This window comes from Oncorhynchus mykiss, chromosome 22, assembly GCF_057628025.1.
Source record: "Oncorhynchus mykiss isolate SJ-2025 chromosome 22, ASM5762802v1, whole genome shotgun sequence".
NCBI classification, from domain to species: Eukaryota; Metazoa; Chordata; class Actinopteri; order Salmoniformes; family Salmonidae; genus Oncorhynchus; species Oncorhynchus mykiss.
The window spans coordinates 28,849,562-28,870,376 of NC_143043.1; the positions used below are offsets into that span (position 1 = coordinate 28,849,562).

General features: G+C 42.7%; 1 protein-coding gene across 3 annotated transcripts; it reads right to left on the reverse strand.

Moving 5' to 3' along the window:
- Positions 1–6,243: 6,243 nt before the first annotated feature.
- On the reverse strand, positions 6,244–19,809 carry LOC110502021 (tetraspanin-7). Of its 3 annotated transcripts, XM_090215795.1 has the most exons (9): positions 19,514–19,698; positions 12,707–12,895; positions 11,227–11,301; positions 11,023–11,118; positions 10,785–10,940; positions 10,624–10,707; positions 10,340–10,420; positions 10,214–10,246; positions 6,244–6,642 (listed from the first exon to the last, which is right to left on the reverse strand). In XM_090215795.1, the coding sequence occupies exons 1-7, from the start codon at positions 19,688–19,690 to the stop codon at positions 10,352–10,354; spliced, it is 846 nt and encodes a 281-aa protein (XP_090071921.1). In that variant the 5' UTR covers positions 19,691–19,698; the 3' UTR covers positions 6,244–6,642; positions 10,214–10,246; positions 10,340–10,351. The 3 variants fall into 3 exon arrangements, with proteins under 3 accessions (XP_090071921.1, XP_090071922.1, XP_021435602.2); XM_090215796.1 differs by lacking the exon at positions 10,214–10,246 and having other exon boundaries at positions 19,514–19,809; XM_021579927.3 differs by having other exon boundaries at positions 6,244–10,246.
- Positions 19,810–20,815: the final 1,006 nt, after the last annotated feature.

A 20,815-nucleotide genomic window follows, 5' to 3' on the forward strand; every position in this document is an offset into this window, starting at 1 on the left:
TAACTTAAGGGGGCTGAATAATTTTGCACGCCCAATTTTTCCGTTTTTGATTTGTTAAAAAAGTTTGAAATATCCAATAAATGTCGTTCCACTTCATGATTGTGTCCCACTTGTTGTTGATTCTTCACAAAAAAATAAAGTTTTATATCTTTATGTTTGAAGCCTGAAATGTGGCAAAAGGTCGCAAAGTTCAAGGGGGCCGAATACTTTCGCAAGGCACTGTAGTAGGGTGGAAGTATTGTCATGGTAGCAGGGTGGAGATAACCACCTGTGCATTGGGGAAAGTAGAATAAACTTTCTCTCTCTTTCAATTCCTCTCAGCTCTGTTTACCATCTGCCCCCCTACCACTCTTCTCTCTCTCTCTCTCTCTCTCTGTTTTTGAGCACAGTTTCAACAAATTATTATTAAGTAACTGGTTACACAGACTTGTTTACTTTACTCAACCTATTCATGTCTGGAAAACATTCTCTTCTAATGTTCATTCACAGTCACAACCAGGAACTAGATTAAAATGTCCCCTTCCTTTACGTTCTGGGAAAGCTTTGTATTAGCTGGCACACATGAGGGGTGTCAATGTGTGAATTTAACTCATGAATGTAGATTACAGGAGACATTCCTCAATTGCATGTGAGGGATTTGACTCCCACCGATTACAGCTGGTGTCATCATCCCACAGGCTGAAAGAGATGGGGAGAGAGATAGATGGACAGCATAGAGATAGGAGAGAACAAGAGAGCAAGAGAGAGCGAAAGAGAGGGAGGGAGCATCATAAGAGAGAAAATGGGAGAGAGAGGGATGAGTCTATCGTAATCAACAGGTCATTTACAGTTTATGCTCAGCTAAACTGTGTGTGTGTGCAATGTGTAATGGTGCATTCCATGTTCACGAATCACAGGACACGTAATTCTCCCCATCCCATTAAGTCACGCAGAGCGGGGGAGGAGAAAGGGGTTGGCACGGTGCCGGGAGATGACGGCACGTGCCCTCTATTAGGGGACGCACTGACATGCTGATATGCCGGTAATTTGCGTAACGAGATGAGAATTTCTCATTTAGCTGTCTCCCTGGGTAACGGCCACCCACGCCCTCATCATTTCCCGTCCCCAACTCCGCACCTCCACACCACAGACAGACACACAGATGTCACGGCTGGAGAGCCTCACAGTGTTCTGCTGCGTCCATTCGGTTGACCCAAAGCCTATATAGCCTTAAAAAAAACAATGGTTTTATTGGTGTTTTCAATTATGATGTTTGATGTAGGACGATGGACTGGGTTATGATAGGTCCAGAACATACTTACTGCATACATTTGACTAAACAGTATGATCTTAATAGACCAGTTGAGTAGCCTATTCAGTCACTATGATTAGAATCAATCGTGCTTCTGAAAGCGCCATTCGGAAATCCACTCTCTGCCATCGGTTGAATCTCAGACAAAGGCTACGTTGATCTGACAAGGAGTTGCTGATGCCATGCCTCACTATCTTGTCACGGCTGATTTCTTCCTCTTCCTCTGAAGAGGTGTAGCAAGGATCGGACCAAGATGTGGCGTGGTAAGTGTCCATGGTTGTTTATTTAAAAAACATAAACTGAACACTATGAATACAAAAACAATAAACGTGAACAAACCGAAACAGTACCGTGTGGCGACAAACACAGACACGGAAACAAACACCCACAAACAAACAGTGACACCCAGGCTACCTAAGTATGATTCTCAAACAGTGACAACTAACGACACCTGCCTCTGATTGAGAACCATACTAGGCCGAAACATAGAAATCCCCAAAATCATAGAAAAACAAACATAGACTGCCCACCCCGACTCACGCCCTGACCATACTAAATAACGACAAAACAAAGGAAATAAAGGTCAGAAGGTGACATATCTGAACATCTGACAGGTTGTTTATGCAGTCCTGTCACATGATCTTGTCATATAGCCTACACACTGTGTCTGATGTGGCGTGATTAAAGATCCAATGCAGCTGTTTTTATCTCTTCTCTTCTCAAAGGGCCATTTCTCAAGCAAGAATTTTGCTAGAACTATCTGGGAGTGGTCTGAGTAGGGAGGGGGAAACTGAAAACTAGCTGTTATTGTCAGAGAGGTTTGGAACTCTCTTTCTTATTGGTCTATTAACTAATTTACACTAAAATAGGCTGATACTAACTGAGTGTATGTAAACGTCTGACCCACTGGGAATGTGATGAAAGAAATAAAAGCTGAAATAAATCATTCTCTCTACTATTATTCTGACATTTCACATTCTTAACATAAAGTGGTGATCCTAACTGACCTAAGACAGAATTTTGACTAGGGTTAAATGTCAGGCATTGTGAAAAACTGAGTTTAAATGTATTTGGCTAAGGTGTATGTAAACTTCTGACTTCAACTGTAAAAGGAAGCAATTCCCAAACCTTCCATAACAAAGCAATCACCTACAGAGAGATGAACCTGGAGAAGAGTCCCCTAAGCAAGCTGTTCCTGGGGCTCTGTTCACAAACACAAACATACCCCACAGAGCCCCAGGGCAGCAACATAGTTAGACCCAACAAAATCATGGAAAAGAAAAAGTTAATTACTTGACACATTGGAAATAATTAACAAAGAAACAGAGCAAACTAGAATGCTATTTGGCCCTAAACAGAGAGTACACAGTGGCAGAATACCTGACCACTGTGACTGACCCAAACTTAAGGAAAGCTTTGACTATGTACAGACTCAGTGAGCATAGCCTTGCTATTGAGAAAGGCCGCTGTAGACAGACCTGGCTCTCGATAAGAAAGGCTATGTGCACACTGCCCACAAAATGAGGTGGAAACTGAGCTGCACTTCCTAACCTCCTGCCAAATGTATGACCATATTAGACATATTTCCCTCAGAGTACACAGATCCACAAAGAATTTGAAAACAAACCCAATTTTGATAAACTCCCATACAGTATCTTCTAGGTAAAATACCAGTGTGCCATCACAGCAGCAGTATTTGTGACCTGTTGCCACAAGGGCAACCAGTGAAGAACAAACACCATTGTAAATTCAACCCATATTTATGTTTATGTATTTTCCCTTTTGTACTTGAACTATTAGCACATCATTACAACACTGTATATAGACATAATATGACATTTGAAATGTCTTTATTATTTTGGAACTTCTGTGAGTGTAATGTTTACTGTACATTTTTTATGTTTAATTCACTTTTGTTTATTATCTACTTCATTTGCTTTGGCAATGTTATGTTTCCCATGCCAATAAAGCCCTTGAATTGAATTGAGAGAGACAGAGACAGAGACAGAGAGAGAGAGACAGAGAGAGACAGAGACAGAGAGACAGAGAGAGACAGAGACAGAGAGACAGACAGAGAGAGACAGAGAGACAGACAGAGAGAGAGAGAGAGAGAGAGAGAGAAAGAGAGAGAGAGAGAGAGAGAGAGAGAGAGCAGTTGCCCGGGTCATTCCAGAGCCATCAGAGTGCAGACTTCCTAATGTCAAGTAGCAGGAGATCAATACAGCTCAGTCAACCAACAGAGCACCTTGGTATCAGTTGTTAAGGTTTGTACTGATACCTAAGCGCCATCCTGTGGTTAGTCAAAACAATCCTTGACTTTTTTTGCAGTCTCACCTCATAGATTTGACTACGAAGTGCAAAAGTCTGAACCCTCTGTGGTCTAGGAGCTCAAAGATACTTCACTTCAAATAAAGTAGATTTGCTTCAATGTGGACACAAATATGAAAATGTGTTTATCTTGTCTGACCCCCCCCCCCCCCCATCTCTCTCTCTCTGTGTGTAACCACTCCACTGTAGTGCAGCGGGGGGCTTGGTAACCACAGGAGAGTATGTAATGACAGTCATTTTCTATCTGAACCCCACCAGCAAACACACTCCTGCTGAGTTGGGGGAAAGAATAGAGCTCACACACTGAGGCATGCACACACACACACACAACGGAGAAAGAATATAGCCCACACACAGATGCACACATACACACGCAAATATACACACACAGGACTGGTTCCATGACCTCCAGGGAGCCCCCATTGATTTTGTTAGTCATTCTCACTCCGATATCATATTAACATAGCATAAGTCATTACAAAATGTGTAGAATTACAGGAAATGAGCTTTACAATTGCTAAAATTATCTCTACAACCTTGCAAAATGGGCAGAATTAAAAAACCATGAATTTCAGGCCATTGTATTAGTGTAAATCTAGGCCCTCAAAATAAGGCCTTATAAATACTTGATATGTGTTTATATGTTTTTATTTTTAATGATGACATATTCACTTATGATCTGACTTGGTGAAGACAACAGGACTGAAAATGTATGAATGCAACAACCCTAACCCTGTCACTAACAAATATAGTCATGGGTGGTAACTCTACAATTCACTCGAAAGGCAAGGCACTAAGGGAAATATGCTAATAATGCTTTACGCTAAGCAGTGTGTTAATATAACAATGAAAAGTGTGGCCCATGTATAGGCACTGGACCAGTGCCAGTCAGTGTTGATTTAACACTGGAGAATTTGCTGTGAAATTGCAAAGTTCCCTCTCTGCCCCATGACAAAATGTGTAGAATTGCAGAAAACTTGCTTTAAAACTGCTAACATTTTCTCTACGCCACATGGCAACATGTGTAAAATTGCAGGAAATTAACTTTAAAACTTAAAATTCTCTCCATTGTCAAGAGGGGGGGGCACTAAAATGTTTTGCTGCAAGGGTGGGGGGCCCCCCAACCAAATCTCACTAAGGGCCCCTAAATGGCTAGAGACGGCCCTGCACACACAAAGCACGTGACACTGAATATCTTTTAATGGTCAGTCTGAAGAGTCAAGTAACGTAGTTCATGTGATTTATGCTATTTTTGTAGTTTGAAAAACAATGGAAAACACATTTAAAATGTAATAAAAATATATAAGCATTCTTGGGGACAAATCAGTTAACTGGATTGAAGTGAAATTTAACATCTAGCATTATTGTTCACTTTATTTGTCAGTAGCCTCTCTTTGGTCTTCCTAGCCACTTTGTGAAAATGAAAAGTAAGACATGTAGAATAGAGAATTGTGTCAGCTCTATTTATTCCATTTCTATCTGGAACATTGAAGACTTTTTCACATTCTGAGTAGCTCTCAAGATGAGTTTTGCCCATCCCTTGTATAGATTTACTCAAGAGGAGTTTTGGCCATCCCTTGTATAGATTTACTCAAGAGGAGTTTTGGCCATCACTTGTATAGATTTACTCAAGAGGAGTTTTGCCCATCCCTTGTATAGATTTACTCAAGAGGAGTTTTGCCCATCCCTTGTATAGGCTTAGCAGTCCAGAAAGGACTTGTTTTGTTGTGTAGCAATAACTCCAACCAGGGTTTCAGATCTGTGAGAAAATCAGGGCATAAGGAAGGAGGTGAAATGCATCCGTGTGTTTGTTGTGGCACTGAACAATGACGTCCTAGTGAGCAATGACGTCCTGTCTTGTTAACTATTCAATTCTCCTGCTTTTGCTTCATACTAACACGCTAGAGAGGGTAGTACATGCAGTCATGGGGCCAAGCTTCCTGCCTTCCAGGACCTATATAATAGGCTTTGTCAGAGGAAAGGCCATAAAATTGTCAGAGACTCCAGTCACGCAAGTCATAGACTGTTTTCTCTGCTATCGCACAGCGAGCGGAACTGAAGTGCTAGGACCAAAAGGCTCCTTAACAGCTTCTATGCCCAAACCATAAGACTGCTGAACAATTAATCCACCTGACTATTTACATTGACCCCCCCCACCACCACCTACATGTACAAATTACCTCAACTAGCCTGTACCCCCACACACTGACTCGGTACTGGTGCCCCCTGTATATAGCCTCGTTATTGTTATTTTATTGTGTTACTTTTATTATTTTTTACTTTAGTTGGTAAATATTTTCTTAACTCTTCTTGAACTGCGGTGTTGGTTAAGTAAGAATTTCACGGTAAGGTCTACTACACTTGTTGTATTCGGCACGTGACAAATAAAGTTTGACTTATGGCAGAGTTCTTTAACACAGAGAAAGAGAGAGGTAGGAAGAAGGTTAGAGATAGGGAAGAAGAGAGGGTAAAGGTGGGAAGAGGGAGAGCTGCAGGGAGATAATGGAAGTGAAAAATAAGAGGGCAAGGATAGAATAAGAGGACAGAAGGAGTAAGAGAGAGAAAGAGTGTAGAGAATACACCACCCTTCACTTCAAACACAAAAAGAACTAGAGACACAGCGATTCAGCAGTAAAGTTATGACGATAATTTATTAATACAGTTTTCACTGATGGTTACAATATCAACAACTGAACACACTGTATTGGCATGCAGGGGTGTCATGCACCCCAAAAATCAGAGTGGGCACAAATTACATAAGGATGGCTGGGGGGGGGGGGTGGTCTGGAGTGATGGGAAGATGGATCATTTTGCATTTTTCAACCACCTGAAAACAGCTTTTTCCTGCAATCTAGAGCCATAATCATTATGTCAAAAAATATTTGTATTTTTCAAAATATCTAAGCAAACCTCTTGAGCTGTCTGTATAATCATGACTGGTGTCTTTTTGTTTTAAATAACAAATGTTCTTCTCTGCATCTCTGCAAAAATCTGAATGTTCTTCTCTGCATCTCTGCAAAAATCTGAGTAAAAGATGGAAAGGAATGTGTCTTATTCAGTACATTTAGTAATTGCTTGCTTTTCTAAAATCTACCAGCCTTTTCAGCATGCATGCCAGCTAAGTTAGTTAGACAAGCTAGCTACTCTAACTTGATTGATAGCCTGAAACGACTTCTTGGTAGCTAGTTATGAGGTTGGGAACTTATCTGGGCTAGGTAAAGCCAACAACAAACAACAACAAAATGTTTGACCAAAAAATGGATACATCTTTTTTTAAACAGGATATGTATAATAGCTGGTGCTGAGTTGTTTAAAAAGGTTGGCTACAAAACAATGTTTTAGCTTTTCGTTAACGCTGCAACTTTGGATTACAATATTTATTGACTGGTCACTTTTACACATTTGTTTTGTTAGTTTGGTAGGATTTAGTGATCTACTTAATAACAGTAAACTGGCTTTCTACTCTGCTGGAGGTGGAGAAACTGGGGAGCCAACCTGTTCACGGGATTTCACATCATCCATCCATTTTAGGGAAGGAAATTTAATTTCAATACACTGGGAGTTCTTGGTGGCATTTTATTTAAAGGTTCAGCTACCGGTTGTTTACCTGGTATATGGAATGGTGCTCTAATTTAGTATCAATGAAACAAATAAATGATCCATAGGTATTATTGTATATTTACCATTTTACCATGCAATTTCTATGTACATACCAGTAATCCCTTCCATAAAAAGATTTCATGCAAAATAGTTGAGATTTTAATAACCCAGAAAATGTAAATCTGAGTCATTAGTGAAAACAGCATACATGGGAGACCCAGAACCAGGGCTGAGATCCCTTGTGTAGACGGGTTGGTTGTTTAGCAACAAAACCAAACCATGTACAACTAATGGGGCAAAACATACAGGGTTGGCTTGGATTGTTGATAACAGGTAAACTATATTTTGTCTCCAATGTTTACTGAAAACATAAATAAAATTGCACAATGAGCACTCAAATACATTGTTACAGTTGTTGGTTAGCTAGCTAGCTCGCAAATCTTTGCCATAATAGCATAGATGTGACGTGGCATAAGTCAAAACACCTCAAAACAAGACAAGTACAAGAGCAAGTACGAGCCACTTATGATTCCATACACGTCAGTTTTGCTAGCTATCTGGCCATCCAGAAGCATAACAACACACAGCTTCTGCCCCTTTCAAGCACACGCAATGTTTTCATGACGTTGTCAGCGAGCCCGTCTATAGCACAGAGGTCCCAGCTGCCTCTGTCATGACTCTAAGACATGGACATACATACACACACAACACCATAAGAGGCCCCAGTCGGAGCGTTGAAATCATGTCATTGACCTGAGCCGTACATCTATATGAGCATTGACTGTATCTCAAACGATACCCTATTCCCGGTTGAACACTCATGTCGGGATTCCACTTCTACTCTTTCTCACTCACTCACACACAAACGTGCACAAAGATACACAATCGTAAGGCAGACATACAAAAAAACATACAAAAAAATGAAATGTCAACAATACATAAATTAAGCAAAATGTAAACATAGGTCTATATATCTCAACATGTGGCACAAAAACACGTAACATCGATAAAATCAATAAATAATACTATTTATCAGAATCAGACAAAACTAAAACACACAAATATTACAAGAACATACAAATAAATCCAAACAGCACAGTGTTCCAGACCAAAGTCGGCACACACACATCATGATGCGTTAATATAATAAATGATAAATAACCTAGGAGCGCGTAAGACAGAGGTGGTAAGTGGGAGGAGCTATAGGAATGGAATAAATGGAACGTATCAAACATATGAAACCACGTTTAACTCCACTCCAGCCATTACAATGAGCCAGTCCTCCTATAGCTCCTCCCACCAGCCAGAGTAAGCCACGTTTAACTCCACTCCAGCCATTACAATGAGCCAGTCCTCCTATAGCTCCTCCCACCAGCCAGAGTAAGCCACGTTTAACTGCACTCCAGCCATTACAATGAGCCAGTCCTCCTATAGCTCCTCCCACCAGCCAGAGTAAGCCACGTTTAACTCCACTCCAGCCATTACAATGAGCCAGTCCTCCTATTGCTCCTCACACCAGCCAGAGTAAGCCACGTTTAACTCCACTCCAGCCATTACAATGAGCCAGTCCTCCTATAGCTCCTCCCACCAGCCAGAGTAAGCCACGTTTAACTCCACTCCAGCCATTACAATGAGCCAGTCCTCCTATAGCTCCTCCCACCAGCCAGAGTAAGCCACGTTTAACTCCACTCCAGCCATTACAATGAGCCAGTCCTCCTATAGCTCCTCCCACCAGCCAGAGTAAGCCACGTTTAACTCCACTCCAGCCATTACAATGAGCCAGTCCTCCTATAGCTCCTCCCACCAGCCAGAATAAGCCACGTTTAACTCCACTCCAGCCATTACAATGAGCCAGTCCTCCTATAGCTCCTCCCACCAGCCAGAGTAAGCCACGTTTAACTCCACTCCAGCCATTACAATGAGCCAGTCCTCCTATAGCTCCTCCCACCAGCCAGAGTAAGCCACGTTTAACTGCACTCCAGCCATTACAATGAGCCAGTCCTCCTATAGCTCCTCCCACCAGCCAGAGTAAGCCACGTTTAACTGCACTCCAGCCATTACAATGAGCCAGTCCTCCTATAGCTCCTCCCACCAGCCAGAGTAAGCCACGTTTACACATCCACAGACCAAATCAATTGCACAGTTCATTGTTATCTAATGCCATAGATATGGACACAATAGTCAGATATCATCCATGTAGCAGCAAAAAAACAAAGATGCAAATGAAAGGCTAAAGTTAGCTCTAAATGCTCTCTCAATGTTTCATCAACATATCTTCTCTAAATGTCTGAAGTTTAGGTATTTACAGTGATTAGGAACATCATGAAAATACAGTATGTCGGCTACTGTATATATTTATGTGGGTTAATAATGTAATGTCTATTCAAATATGTGCATCGCTTTGGAGATGCTAGGGCCTATATGGAGCATGCCAGACCACAAGGGGGAAGTGTGAGAGGACAAGGAGACACAGGGGTCAAAGACTACTAAGGAGAAGGATGATGAGGATGATGAGCACTAATGCAGGGTCAGATATTCATTCATTATCTTAATGGTTAAAGTTAGCATCAAGGGTGGGGTGAGCTGATCCTAGACCTGTGCCTCAGGGAAACTTCTCCACAGTGTCAGAGACTGCTAAGCTCATATGGAGTAGGAGGACGTTGCCCCTAGATGCTGGTCCAAGGTCAATCTTGTGTTGGGGAGGGTAAGCTGATCCTAGATCAGTGCTTACTTGCAACTTTTACCAGCAGAGTCATTCAGTGGAGGAGTTTAAGGTACTGAGAGAAGCTCATGGCACAGTAGCATTAAGGAATGGTGTTTCTTTACAATAAGTTACAATAATGAGAGAGAGAGAGGGGGGGGGGGAAGTGAGAGAGAGAGGGGGAGAGGGGAGAGAAAGTGAGAGAAAGTGAGAGAAAGTGAGAGAGGGGGGGGGGGGGGGGGGTTTAGTGATGCAATGTGCTAGTGTTGTGGGGATCTTCTGTCCCAGTCTACCAAGATGCTGTTCACCCTCTCCTCTTCATCTCCCTAAAAAAAACAACCACATAGGCTCTTAGATGTGTTTATAGTGTGTGTGTATAGTGTGTGCGTGTGTGTGTAAGTGAGAGAATAGTCACTAACCTGCTCTCCCAGCTACACCATCTCATACTGATTAGCTGTAATGATCCTGGACAGACAACATGCCAGCAACATGCCAATCAACTGAGAAGGAGAGAGAGAGATAACTTTAGATCAGTGTTTTTCAACATACCCCCAGCAGTACACATTTGTATTGTCCGGGGCTACAATAAAATGTGTACTGTTGGGGTACTGGAGGGTTGGAGTTGGGAAACACTGCTTTAGATTATAGTACACCTTAAAAACAGCACTCATATCAACACACAAGTGCATTCTCTCTATCTCACCTGTGAGAAGGCGATGCCAAAAGTCACTCCTGCAATGATGGCCATGTTGATCTCGAGGAAGGAGGTGACCAGTTCATAACAGCCCTGAAACACAGGGGACGGGTTAGTCTGTAACACAGTGGATGGGTTACAGACACACAAACACACAGACACACACACACCTGCTGGTTGATTTTGGTGTGGTTTATGGTGGTGTTGCGGAGGTCCTGTGGGTTGCAGTCAGAGGAGTTGGAGCAGCAGCTCAGGGGAAAGCCGTTAGCAGGGTAGTACACACTGCCCAACCAGCTGGTGTAGTTGTACACCCCACAGCAACGCAGCTGGAGAGAGACACACAGACAGAGATGTGATTGAATTGTGTGTTGTTGTTAGAATAGTAGTTTTGTTGTTGTTGTAACTCACGCTGCTTTGGACGTTGTCCACAACCAGGCTCTTCTCATCCTCAGCATCATAGTTCAACACCGCGTCAGTATACGTCCTCAGGAAGGTTCCCTTTATCTGTGGATACACACGCACAAACACGCGGGCACACACACACGTGATGTGACTTATTTCTATTGGCAGGTAAGCGGCTGTGGGTAATGTATTACAAATAGAGAAACTGACCTCGTGACGAAAAACAAAACCAGAGATCCCAGCCACCAACTCAGCTAGGAACACCAGGGACAAGAACATTGCATACTGTAGAGAGATAGAGAGAGATGGGTAGAGAGTGGGGAATCCACACACACACACACACACACAAAAACATTTTGTCCATTAAAATAACATCAAATTGATCTAAAATACAGTGTAGACATTGTTAATGTTGTAAATTACTATTGTAGCTGGAAACAACAACCATCACTCCTGTGTTCCAAAGTCACATTGTTTTAGCTAATCCAAGTTTATAATTTTAAAAGACTAATTGATCATTAGAAAACCCTTTTGCAATTATGTTAGCGCAGCTGAAAACTGTTATCCTGATTAAAGAAGCAATAAAACTGGCCTTCTTTAGACTAGTTGAGTATCTGGAGCATCAGCATTTGTGGGTTCGATTACAGACTCAAAATGGCCAGAAACAAAGAACTTTCTTTGAAAACTCGTCAGTCTATTCTTGTTCTGAGAAATGAAGGCTATTCCATGCGAGTAATTGCCAAGAAACTGAAGATCTCGTACAACGCTGTGCACCACTCCCTTCACAGAACAGCACAAACTGGCTCTAACCAGAATAGAAAGAGGAGTGGGAGGCCCCAGTGCACAACTGAGCAAGAGGACAAGTACATTAGAGTGTCTAGTTTGAGAAACAGATGCCTCACAAGTTCTCAACTGGCAGTTTCATTAAATTGTACCCGCAAAACACCCGTCTCAATGTCAACAGTGAAGAGGCGACTCCGGGATGCTGGCCTTCTAGGCAGAGTTGCAAAGAAAAACCCATTTCTCAGACTGGCCAAGAAAAAGAAAAGATTAAGACAAAAGAACACAGACACTGGACAGAGGAACTCTGCTTAGAAGGCCAGCATCCCGGAGTCACCTCTTCACTGTTGACGTTGAGACTGGTGTTTTGTGGGTACTAGTTAATGAAGCTACCAGTTGAGGACTCCAGATACTCAACTAGTCTAAAGAAGGCCAGTTTTATTGCTTCTTTAATCAGAACAACAGTTTTCAGCTGTGCTAACAATTGCAAAAGGGTTTTCTAATGATCAATTAGCTTTTTAAAATGATAAACTTGGATTAGCTAACGCAACATGCCATTAGAACACAGGATGGTTGCTGATAATGAGCCTCTGTACGCCTATGTAGATATTCCATAAAAAATCTGCCGTTTCCAGCTAAAATAGTAATTTACAACATTAACAATGTCTACACTGTATTTCTGAACAAATTGATGTTATTTTAATGGACATCTTTTCTTTTCAAAAACAAGGACATATCTAAGTGACCCTTAACTTTTGAATGGTAGTGTAGATAATTATCATTGTGTTTCTCTAACTGCTCTGGGTTAATCAGTATCAAAACAATGCTTCACAACCCCAGCTGCAGATTCCCAGCTCCAGTGTGTGTGTGTGTGTCTGTCTGCATGCTCCTCTCCTCCCTCTCCCCTCACCAGTTTGAGCATCCATGGGCTCCCCCTGCAGGTGGCGAAGCATCCGAACAGGCCGAAGACGATGATAACAGTCCCAGTGCCGATGAGGACGTATGGAGCATTGGTGGTGTTCTCAGCTATCAGAGAGATATAAGGGCCCAGCATAAACTTCCCCCATACTCCCACTGCCAAGAGGATCGCTCCTGTGATCTGAAGAACAGAAAGAGAGAAACAGAGCGGGAAAGGAGATGAGTGAAAGGGGAGAGGACAGAGAGAGGGTAGGTAGTAAAGGGGAAATATATGAGCGAAGGGTGATGGCGATGGGTGGAAAGAGGTGAGAGAGCAGATGGAGGAGACAGAGGAGGAGAGGGGAGAAGATGCCAGACAGATGTTGACATCCAGAGGTACACTATTCAGCCAGCAGAGTGCAGTGCTGCTACTGATGGTGCTACTGATCGTGCTTAGACCAAAGACTAGAGAACACCCCCCATGGCTCAACAATGCATAGCCACCCACCCTCTGCCTCTCCACAGTATGGGACAATGAAGTTTCCCCTGGACACAGATCTAAGATAATCTTTTTTGAGTGTAATTGATAGCAGGTTTAAATGTAGTTATAAACTGGCTGGTTTGAGTCATGAATGCTGATTGGCTGACAGCGGTGGTATATCAGACCATGTGTATGACAAAACATTTATTTTTACTGCTCTAATTATGCTGGTAACCAGTTTATAATAGCAATAAGGCACTTCTGGGGTTTGTGGTATATGGCCAATATACCACGGCTAAAGGCGCGTTGCATCGTGCCTAAGAACAGCCCTTATATGTTGGCCATATACCAGGGTCTTATTGCTTAATTATACCATGGAATACTCCTTTCTGATTGGTTTGAAGGGCATTCTAAAGCGTGCATTATTTCCCTACAACACGGTAGAATTCAATGGCTATGGTTATTTTTTTACATGTTTTGTTTGAGCTGCTTTTGAAAGCAAAAGTCAAATTGAAAACAGTATGGGTAGTGTTGAATTCAATTTTCATAATAGCAAGCTAGGACTCATGGTTCGGTTAGCTAAACTAGCAAGTCTGTTTGGTTACCACGGCAACTACTGTAGCTATTTAGTCAATTATAGCTATTTAGTAAATTATAGCTATTTAGTAAATTATAGCCATGCTATAAAAGGCATAATCAACTTGGGGCTCTATGCGTTCTCTGGAAAATAATACAACTCGGTGGAAGGTGTGTTTCACTCCGCTAATGCGTTGTGGAACACACCTTCCACACGTCATTCATTATTTTACACAGAACGCATAGCCCCTTGTTATTTATCCCTTACATAAGTGATAACTAGATCAACCTTTCAGCTTGTCCTCTCTGACCAAGGAGCAAATAGCAGTTGTTTCTAGGTGTCATAACAGAGAGGGGAGTGCAGAGAAAGAGAGAGAGACAGAGAGAGGGAAGGAATGGGGGGAGGTTGAAGGGATATGTTGATAGTTTTTCTGTGGAACACACATACACACACGCGCACACACGCAAAGAGGGAGCGAATCAAAAGGCCCCTTTGATCCAGAGCGAGCCGCTTCCTCCTGTGGCACTGCTCTTAGCATTTCTAATGAAGGCCACTCATAAAGGAGTGTGTTGTGTGGGCCAGCTAAATGCCCGTGTCCCAGCTGGGGGGCAGCTGCTTTTTGGGACGGGGTACAGAAGGGGTGCCGATCTGTTAATGCCACCGAACTAGAAAAGCCTGTTGCCAACTCATCATCAGCCCCCTACCCCCCACCACGAGGTCCCTCTCTCCTGCCGGCTGTCATACTGCCACATAGCAGGCCTGCACACACATCCACATAAGCAGAACCACACAGGCACACAAACAATGTGACATATAGTTTTACTGGCAGGTGTCAGGCCCAATTGTGGTCTAAATGTATTATCATTACCTGAATGAGGTGCAGTGCTCGACTGTAGCAAACGTCTGCACATCATAGGACTAGTTAACAAGGCCTTGATTAGTTGCATCAGGTTTGTTAGTGCTGGGCTGGGACAAACATGTGCAACCGTTTGGAATGGAAGAACACTAGGAGAGGTGTCAAGGACAGGGACCGTTTGGCTGGCAGGGCCAGAGTTAAATTGTATCCATGGTAACAGACATCCATCTCTGAGGTGCTGCAGTATCCAAGCAGAACTCAGCCAAAACATACAAAAAAGCTCCCTCTCCTCCTCTCTTTGTCATTCTAACCTTGTATGAACAGCAGGTGGCAAACCCCCTCCCTCTCCATAAGTCTAAATGTACTAACTGCCCTCGAAACCTGGACTGTTTTTCACAAATGAAAAGACTGAGGCACTACAATCCCTTAAAAACCACAAAATGATAAAACTTGACTTTTTATCAAAGCACCACCACAGACCTAAATCAATAAAATGTCCCTATTATCTCTGAATATGTTTATTTCTCAACCATTCATAAGTAATGACACCAACACAGACCAAAGGGCTCATTTTAGTAATGAGTGGAAACACAAACACGGCATTAATGATTCAAGCTCAGATCCCCCTCTGTACTGTATAGCTGGTACTACATAATGTACACAGTATAATGGCAATGCTCCTACATGTATCACTGTTGAAAGTCTTGCGGTTTCAATGTGCGTAGCGAACTTAGCAGAGAATCAATGATGCTCCACCTCGTGGCCTGTGTGAGCTTGTACTTAATGACCATTCAGGATAGACAGGACTATCTGCCATCATTATAAGAATACTGCCTTGATAATGGTTTATTCTACTGTTCTATTATCGCTGATATTCATCTTATTTAACAAGAATCGCTTGCACATTTCTATAAACATAAAACAAAAAGTAGTTATCAGGTAGGCTAACTATTATGTAAATTCCGTTTACCAAGGGATTCAAGAATTTTTTTTTTTTTTTTCAAAATCTTTTGGGACTTTGTGAGAAATGATAATATCTTACTCACAAGTTATAAGTGGGTGCACATACATAAGATAAGCGCACAAGCCAATTTCCCACACTAATAGTCACATGTTCATGCCAGCTGTTCTGCGGTGAGGTGTATGGCCTTGTCCAATGGCCCTGAGAGGTGAGTTCTGCGTGTTAAGGAGTGTGTTATTGCCATTTTGTTATGATTTCTTTGTCGTTGTACCAGTATACTTATCCCTCTACTGATTGATCAATGTCTATCAATCTATCTATCTTGTCTTTGTATTATAAAAATCATTGCATCTATGTTTTTTATTTAACTAGGCAAGTCAGTTAAGAACAAATTCTTATTTACAATGACGGCTTACACTGGCCAAACCTGGACGACGCTGGGCCAATTGTGTGCCGCCCTATGGGACTCCCATCACAGCTGGTTGCGATACAGCCTAGATTCAAACCAGGGTGTCTGTAGTGACGCCTCTAGAACTGAGACGCAGTGCCTTAGACTGTTGCGCCACTCGGGAGCCCCTATTACATTGATAGTCAGGCCAGAAGATAGACTAGACAGTGTGTTTGTCTGCATGCAATACAGCTGATGTCATATGTTGAAAACAGAACCCAGGCTAGGGCTGGAGGAAGTGATGATGTTGTTGTTGTGATGCAATCGACCATTGTAGAGGTTGCCCTTAGTCCTAGATCTAGGATCGGATGACTCTAACAATCTGAACCATTAGGGTTATGAAGAAAACTTTGGACCCTGTATCACAGGTAACGAGGCAACATCTAACTAATAAAGTCCAATGCAATCTGGGAGATTACTCAGAACCCAGCAGCCATGACAACATGAATGACCTCTTTCCCCCCAGTCCCCAAAAGAGAAAATATGGCCCACTTGGTTAAAACTGGTTGAATCGACGTTGTTTCCATGGTATTTCAAAAACAACAAAAAATAAAATGTGATGGCCTTGAATCAACGTGGAAAACTGATTGGATTTGCAAAAACTCATCAACCTAAGGGAATTTCACTTTTTTTCACCCAACTTTTAATGTCATTCCAATGACATGGTGACATTTTTTGTTGATTTCACGCATAATTCACATTAGTTGAACACTCAACCAAATGTACATCAAAACTAGACATTGAAATCAGAGGAGGTTGGTGGGAGGAGCTATAGGAGGACAGGCTCATTGTAATGGCTGGAATGGAATGGTATCAAACCACCTGTTTGACTACGTTCCATTTATTCCATTCCAGCCATTACAGTGAGCCTGTCCTCATGTAGCTCCTCCCACCAGTCTCCTCGGGGAGTGGGGGAGGTCTATTTTTAATATTAAAACATGCCAGTGTCTCACATACCCCAAGTCTGCCAACTGCACTACTGGAGACCATAGCGTGTGAACTAGAGTCTGAAGCACTCGCCGGAAGACATTAGCTGTCATGACAAGCTGACGACAGTGAAACTCAGGAACCAAACTATCTGAAGAATTTCAAACCACCACCAACACCCACCCCTTTGACCTCAGCCCAGTCCAAGGTGTAGACACCCACCCCTCTGATCTCAGCCCAGTCCAAGGTGTAGACACCCACCCCTCTGACCTCAGCCCAGTCCAAGGTGTAGACACCCAGCCCTTTGACCTCAGCCCAGTCCAAGATGTAGACACCCACCCCTCTGATCTCAGCCCATTCCAAGGTGTAGACACCCACCCCTCTGACCTCAGCCCATTCCAAGGTGTAGACACCCAGCCCTTTGACCTCAGCCCAGTCCAAGATGTAGACACCCACCCCTCTGATCTCAGCCCATTCCAAGGTGTAGACACCCACCCCTCTGACCTCAGCCCATTCCAAGGTGTAGACACCCAGCCCTTTGACCTCAGCCCATACCAAGGTGTAGACACCCACCCCTCTGACCTCAGCCCATTCCAAGGTGTAGACACCCACCCCTCTGGTCTCAGCCCATTCCAAGGTGTAGACACCCAATCCTTTGACCTCAGCCCATTTCAGCCCATTCCAAAGTGTAGATACCCACCCCTTTGACCTCAGCCCATTCCAAGGTGTAGACACCCACCCCTCTGACCTCAGCCCATTCCAAGGTGTAGACACCCACCCCTCTGACCTCAGCCCATTCCAAGGTGTAGACACCCAGCCCTTTGACCTCAGCCCATTCCAAGGTGTGGACACCCACCCCTTTGAGCTCAGCCCATTTCAGCCCATTCCAAGGTGTAGAAGGAGCATCACTCTATCCTTGTCTAACAAAGATATCTCTCAGGATAAGAGCTGCAAATACACACTGAGTTTGTTTACTTTTGGTTTGACTGTAGAGGGATTGCTTATGTGTTACCCAGTTACCCATCCAACTTGATGCCCATCTGTAGGCTACTGTTTATCATGTAGCCTAATAGACACAGGAGTTGGCTCAAGAAATACATGCTATGGTATGACCCTCGAAGCATCGTTACCCATCGCGCCACAAAAGCCGCGGCCCTTGCAGAGCAAGGTGAACAACTACTTCAAGGCCTCAGAGCGAGTGACGTATCGATTGAAACGCTATTAGCGCGGACCACCGCTAACTAGCTAGCCATTTCACATCGGTTACACCAGCTTTGGAAGAAAACAACAAATGTAGACATTTATGGTCTATTAAGTTTACATATATTTTAAAGGCTATTTATACATATTTTCTGTTTTATGAAACCAGTATAAACTGTATTTATTATATGACAATATTTTGCAGTGACAGTATTTCTATTACACAATTTTTTAATATCACATGAATTACTTTAATTTTCCAGCATAAGTAAAAGCAAGAAATGCATTACCTCAACTCTGGACCTCAATGCCAGTTCCACTGCATTTTTTATTCCCCTCTAATCAGGGAATGATTTAGACCTGGGACACTAGGTGGGCACAATTAATTATCAGGTAGAAAAGAAAACCAGCATGCTCTGGACCTCAATGGGTAAGAGTTGAATACCCCTGACCTATGCCTATACGGCCATTCTTTCCAATTAGACTGGTTTGGATTTATCCCTGACCAAAATGGCTGCCATTATCACATCATTCTGGACCTTTGAAGGTTTATAACATAGAGACCCTATTAAATTAATAGGGGGGCTATGATCAAAACATACAACTTAACAGGATGCAGACAAATCATTTCAAATGGGCTGTAGGCTATGTTTACAAAGTCAGGTGCACATCCATGTTGGGGCTATATAGTGCCACATATCCAGTATGGTTAGTCTAAATCAATGACAAAACGTTGTATGCTGGTATAATGACCAATGACGAGAGCATATGCATACTGTAGCCTTGGCATTGACGGGGTGACTTCCATGTTAGCTACGCACCAAATGATGGACCAGACAGAAACCGTTACATGAGTGGCTGCTGATTTGCCTGCATCAACAGCCTCGACTGATAACCTCTGCCTATCTCTGTCACCACAGAGAAGCTGCTGCGCTCTATATTCTACACATATGCCATGCATATGTATTGCGGTCATACTGACAACTTCGAAATAGAGAGCAACATTTCGCGAGCTGGAGTCGGTGACAATGTGCGCAATAAGCCTACAGCTGGGTTGGACAGCTGAGGATGTCGCATTTCGCCAAGCGTGTGGTTGTAAACATTACCCGATAAGTCATCGTCACAAAAGGCACAGCTGAAACACATTTATAGCATTACATGTACGGTAGCAAGAAGTCCTATAAAGACGAACGTCCACCCTCGAATGAATCATCCATATAGAAAAATAAAGGTAGGCTACCCCGTTCGTCATAGAGGGCATGCATTTATTTTCTATACGGGTAGACCGCACATGTCTGCATCTACAACGACAACTATCTCCCCAAGGCTTACATTGGGGAATGGATAAATCTAGGGTAACGTTAACTTACCCAAAATACGAAGGAGTAAACGATGAGGAGGGTTTTGAGAAAGGTTATCACTGGTTTGGTCTCCATTATGCCCAATGCCATACCACAGTAAACTGAAAAGGAGGTTTCTGCAAACCTTGCGCTACCATGACTCTCCGCTGGAGGACATTCACAGCGCAGCCGCCAAAATTGCCCCATTAACCACTGATACAGGGTCAGATATTCTTTCTCCAGAATAGTAGGTAAGATTCGCTTTGACAGTGTTATCTGTTCGTAGATCTGATCTGTGGAGCAAATAACCCGAGAAACAACACAGCTCCATTACACCCTCTTGGCGTGCGTTTCCAAGGGCAGTATTATCATTCAGGGTTGCGTTCATTAAGATAGAACGGTGTTCAACGTTTAATTTTTTTTGCATACAAGCAGTTTTACTATGACTTATGCAGTGCATGGTCGGACTAATCAAGTGTCAGGCCCTGGGAAATAACATTTTAAAGGACCCCCTATTGGCGTCAGAAATAACATTTTAAAGGACCCCCTATTGGCGTCAGAAATAACATTTTAAAGCAAATGTTCTGCCATTCTAAGCATTTTGCCTTAGGGCATAGATACCATTTAGCATTTTTCAGGCTTAAATTACCATGCTTTTAAATTCAAACTAAATTTTTCGGGGAACAAAATAAGAATGCCCATCTTGCGCAGCTAAAAAGGTTAAGAATTAAGAACATACATTGTGGATGAATATTTACATTTTATTGCACCATGTAAATATTATTCCATGGATCCCTTGTCCAAAATTCCTTTCATCTGTTGTTGCTACGTAGCAATATTCATAAACATTCAGTTGTTTAATAAAAAAAGGCTGCAGTACATCGGACCCCTGGCCTAACCTACTCTGTCTAGTTGTAGAAGAAGTGGTAGGGAGTCCGATCTGGGAGTCATATGGCACCCTGTGGTCAATGCAGTACACAAGCACAAGAAAACGACTATGCATCAATGCCTGGAAGTCTACTGAACACCAGAAATAGTTATACATAATTCGTCTGGCTGTGTGTGCTTGAACGTGAATTCAACATTTTGACAGGCATTTTGATATTAAAAAGTCAATGTATAGATTATTCCTATCATGCAACACGGTAGACAGTCGGATGGTGATATAACGTAGTAAAATTAAATTAATCTCTTTTTCGCCACTTTGTCCTAAGCGTCATTAAATCCTAGTCGATATGATGCGTTACCGGGAGCCAAAGTGGTAACGTTACCTAACCTGTCAGCAGAAAATGCTGGCACTGGAGTCACTACCACTCCAACTGATGTGTATGA